Below are 5415 nucleotides of genomic sequence, written 5' to 3'. Positions count from 1 at the left end.
CTACCAGTCACACTGTGCAATGCGGATTAACAACAATCAATAGATAAATACGTATTAGGCTATAGTATAAAAACATTTAGATTGAAATGTGAAATCTAATATGCATTAAACAAATATGTGCAGGGGCCTATACTGTCTAAAATATCAGCTATGGTATAACAGTTATAAATGATTAGTTATCCACACCTTAAGTGACAGTAATCCAAAAATAACAAGGGGGGATTTTCATCATCTCAATTCATACTCGCCATTATGACGCCAGCTCATTGGTTGCCCTGGTGCATAGTTCCCTGATATCTCATCACGCGGTCAGAGTTGTGTTAAACTGTTATTTTCCGGGGCGTTTTAAACCTGAGGAATGGGGGATTAAGAACAAGATAGATTACAAGTTTAACAGTCAGATTGAAGAACAGGTTTACAGGAAATTAGCTGTCATGGTTTTTAGTTTTTTTTCCACCCCAAAACATAATACATTGGTAATGCTATACAACTCCATAGCCTCTACATATCCTCAGATTTGGACCATAATCGTTCCTTCTCCTTCCAAAGCACTTAAGGGTCTTCTTGTTTTGAGTGATTACAGCCATCTTGGTTCCAAGCACGTTTGGAACCAAGATGGCTGCCGGAGGTGATATTAAGGCCCGTTGGGTTCCTTCAGTGTTCAGAGGTTGGTCTCCTTCTCCACTGATAGTCATACAGAAGACATAGCTTCGACGGGCAGGTCCACAAAACCCTTCTTCTTCTCCTCTTCTGTCTGCTCCGAGGAGCTAGGCTTCATCGTCAGTCTGGGGGAGTGGTCGCCCTCGTAGGCTCCGCCTCCCACCCCCACCTCCCTGTAGATCCCCGACGGGTCCTTGTGGATGGACTGCTGCAGCCGTTGCTGCTTCACCTCCGGGTCGGGGCAGTACAGGTACTCGTACAAGCCGGCGGCCAGGATGGCGCCCAGGACCGGTCCGATCCAGTACACCTGCAGGATGGGAGGGGGGGAAGGGACGGACCTTATCAAGTTAGATGGGTTGTGTACGGCTTCCTATTCAATGGAGATGGGTTGTGGCTTGTATAGGGCTTCATAATATGAAGCCCTATACAACCCATCTATAAAACCCATCTACATTGTATATGATATACAATCCAGATGGGTTTTACAGATGGGTTGTGTAGGGTTTCCTATACATTGGAGATGGCTTGTATAGATGGCTTGTATAGGGCTTCATAATATGAAGCCCTATACAACCCATCTATAAAACCCATCTGGATTGTATATGATATAAAATCCAGATGGGTTTTATAGATGGGTTGTATAGGGCTTCCTATTCAATCCATTTTGGGATTTAGGGGTGGTGATACTCTGCCCTATTGAGGGGTCTCAAAAAGAAATATATATCTTGTTTGAATTTCTTTTTTAGCGTAACTCACGCTGATGAAACCTTTGCTTTGCTACGTCTCACATGGGAAATGATGTGGCAGCGATATATAGAGATATATCTATCTCTTTTGCAGGGTCTCAAAAGAGATATGAATCTCTCGCATGGTACAATTATGTGGCAGTTTCAAACAGAACAATGTCTCTGCATAATGGCAATTATTTCCTAGATTAATATTACTTCCAACAAATGAACAAACATTCTGATGTTCGCTTTGTTTCCAAAATGGCGTTGGTCAATGTGATTCAACATCTCGGTGTACACACCTGCACCTATTGACCTGCATGGGCTTTACAGCAATGTCATTTCCCCCCTGCAGCATTAATAAATGAATCAGTAACTGGAATATGTATCTCTCAATCTGAGAAAGGTGAACCCAGCATGACCACCAAAGACAATAGGAGGTTACTTACCCCGTTTCAGTGGTGGTAGCGGTGCATACCTCAATGGAATGCACCCTTAATGGCTGTTAATTTTACACCATTATTGTTATATATTAACCCTGCCTATGCAATGATATGAGAAGGGCCCATTGTTCTTGTGATAAATCAGAGACGTTTTGGGCAAACACAATGTGCTGCTCTGTTCCCGATGAGAATCGATGTTCATTAATACTCAACCGAAACATGAACGAGGTAACGACTGGATTGATATAACTATTCAATGATGCATATCATTGTTATTATACAAAAGGAGCCAATTACATTAAATACTTAGAAATACACCAGCATAAAGGAGTTGCTTCAAGACAAACACATGCACGCACACAGACACATACACACACACACACACACACACACACACCCATACACTTTGTGTACACACAAGCACACGCACACACACACACACACACACACACACACACACACACACACACACACACACACACACACACACACACACACAAACATAGACGTCTGCCAGTCCCTCAGGGAGAATCATTGCCTTGGAACATGACAACCTTTAAAGTTTGTCATGTTAGTTTAAAATAGAGAGGAGCCATCAATCAGCGATTCCATACTGTTTAAAGGGCATCAGTAAAGTTAAAACTCAATGAGGACTTGGTTGGTAGGCAGCTTAGATGCCTACATATCATGAGAGTGCTCTCGTCTTTACACTTTGAAAAGATGCCAAAAAGTGTTCATGATAAATCAAACCTCTCTTCACAGATCTTAGACGGCGTGGCTGCTGCTGCTGCTGCTTTGACCTTACTAAGTTTCACCCTTCCAGTAGAGTACACTATGCTACCCTTGAAAAATATAAATAAAATCACACACTGCTCCAAGATTACTGTAATAACTGCCGACCCCAATACCTGAACTGAAATATGATCCGTCTGGGTAACGCTATAACTTGTAAACACATTTTACAAGTTACAAACAAACCACTTCTAAAGTAAAAAGGCCTGGCAATTAAATACAGGAATAGAAATATACTGTATGCTTTTTCAAACTGCACAGAGATCTCTCTCGATGTCCCTCTCTCTCTCTCTCCCACTCAACGGGGTTTCTCTCACCCAGTGGTTGCTGAAGTTCAGAGTCACTAACGCGGGCCCGAGGGAGCGCGCCGGGTTCATGCTGGCTCCGGTGAAAGGGATCTGTGACGTAAGAGAAATCAAGAGTGTTGTGTGGGCACGCGTCTGATAAAGTCATTAGCATTAGACCAGCTAGCTCGGGCAGAAGAAAAGCAAAGCATGCGTGTATGCAGGTGTTTCTCCGGCGTCTGGGGAATAGAATCAAGTGCCGGCTCTCTGCGAGGGGTTCTATCAGAGCTAGCGCCCCCCCAGAGGACGGTTGCCATGCAACGGTAACGACTCTAATGAAGATGTGCAGCACGCCGGTGTTATGCAGAGATAGCTGCGCGACAACAGCACGGATGATACAGGAAGATACTCGACGCACTGATACTTTGCAAGCTGAGACCTCATCTCATCGCTCGGTATACTCACGGCGAACAAGTGACCGATGACCACGGCCAGGCCTATGGACAGGGAGGCCGACCCGCCCAGGTCGGTGCGTTTGGGGTCGCAGGTGGCGAAGATGGTGAACACCAACTGAAAGGTGATGAGGAGCTCCACGACCAGGGCGTGGCCCACGGAGATCGTGGGGTTGACCTTATGAGAGAAAAGGCGCAAAGGTTGAGGGCTGTGAGAGTTATATACAACGCGCGGTCGGTTGCTCTACTGTACATCCATCCATGTGTGCATCTGGGGGGGGGTCCTTGGCTTCCTTACCAACGTCACACCCAGGCCTCCCTTGACCGCCGACGGGGTGACGAGGGAGAGGACCGCCGCGCCCACCACCGCCCCGAGGCACTGGGCCAGCACGTAGAAGACGGCCTTGGCCAGGCTGATCTTGCGGGTGACCAGCATGGCGGCCGTCACCGCCGGGTTGATGTGGCCGCCGCTGATGTGGCCGAAGCACTGGGCCATGGTGGCGATGCTCAGGCCGAAGCACAGCGAGATGAGCACCAGGTCGGCGGGGGGAGAGGGGGTGCCGCGCTCGGCCGCGCCCCAGTTGATGGTCGATCCCAGGCCGAGTAGGACGAAGATGAGCGTGGCCAGGAATTCCCCCGACACGGCCCTCCAGAAGTCCTTGGTCCAGATCCCCTTAAACGCGACCATGATGGGTCGACAGTTACACCGCGACACGAGAACCCTCCTCCTGGCAGGGGGAAAAAAATAAAAAAAACTGAAAACTAATGAGAGAAATGATTAGCCTAGTTATGTGGTGGTGGCTCGTGGTGCCGGAGAGTGAGGATGGAAATGTACTGAACCCTATCAAAGGGACTGCTCCCGGGCACAACCGTTTATAGCACCACCAGGGATTTGAGCCACTGACTTTCCATTACAATTTCAGCAAACGTAGCGTTCTTTAAACATGGTGGGTAGGATGACATGATTAGTGTGACAGTTGTAATAAAAAAAATGATAGACTAGTCTTAGCCATATCAGGCTCACACAATGTCAACCTTTAAACATGAGGATTACACACTACAAACCTACAGCCTGAATATGCTTATAAACATAGTGTATTGAACTTACCAGAAGCTCGACCTCCTTCCCGCTGTTCCACTTACATGCGAATTTTCTTCTTTCATGAGGTGTTATTATTGTATACACTTAACAAACAGCCAACCCCCCTTTAATTACAAGCTACAGCCTACAATTCGCAAGTGCACGGTTACTTACACAAGCAAGCAGATCACAGGCGCAGTCTGTCAGAAGAATGCGTTTAGCAGATAGCGTCTCAGGATCACGTCTGGCTGGGGTGTTATTAAGTACTCGCCGGGCATCACCCACTGAGCATTAAGGAGGCTGACCTGTAGGCGGAGCCAATGGGACGTTTGGCAGCAGCGCAACAAGTGCCACTGGTAACACGGCCCGGGAAACAGAAAGCGATCCCGTGCCACAGACACAGCGAGGCGTCAGCACATGTCCTCAACTTACCCTCTTACATGTAGGGTAGAGGTCTTTAGGTCTAACTCCCAATATCTACTTAGTAATGTAGCTGTTCATTCAATAGACGCAATTATTTCGCTGCACCTGTTCAATTATGTCGATAATACAGTCTAGTCCTATTCAATGAGCAAATAGCTTTTGAATACTATGAACTTATTATTAGGCCTGTATATTATGGGTTGAACGTACATTTTATGTTACATTAATTATCTGCTGATGAATGATATTTTAAAATAATACAAATTAATTAATAATCTTGCATATGTGGGCTTTTCATTTGTGTGCAGCCTATTTTGGCATGCTCATGCATATATCAGATGGCAGTGATTCACCTATGGATCACCATGCAATTAACTCCGTAGAAGATGTCACTAGACGTATGTAGCTATCAGAATAAAACAATCGACATGAAAAAAAGACAAAAAGACAAAAGACATGTTGTTCGTTACGTGTCTGCCTTGTCATGGAGGACGTTTTTCCTCAACACATCAATTGGTCATCAACTATGCAAGCATGAATAGCCTCCTACTC

General features: G+C 45.9%; 1 protein-coding gene across 1 annotated transcript; it reads right to left on the bottom strand.

The window, feature by feature from the left end:
• Positions 1-691: 691 nt before the first annotated feature.
• On the bottom strand, positions 692-4523 carry LOC307086102 (aquaporin-4-like; the record flags this gene model as incomplete). The annotated part of the gene is made up of 5 exons (XM_079751154.1): positions 692-967; positions 2941-3021; positions 3373-3537; positions 3658-4087; positions 4468-4523. 5 exons carry the CDS (start codon positions 4521-4523, stop codon positions 692-694), a joined length of 1008 nt encoding a protein of 335 aa, XP_079607280.1.
• Positions 4524-5415: the final 892 nt, after the last annotated feature.

Source organism: Pollachius pollachius (assembly GCF_949987615.1).
Source record: "Pollachius pollachius genome assembly, chromosome: 14".
Taxonomy (NCBI): domain Eukaryota; kingdom Metazoa; phylum Chordata; class Actinopteri; order Gadiformes; family Gadidae; genus Pollachius; species Pollachius pollachius.
This window is presented reverse-complemented; position numbering and strand designations above follow the sequence as displayed.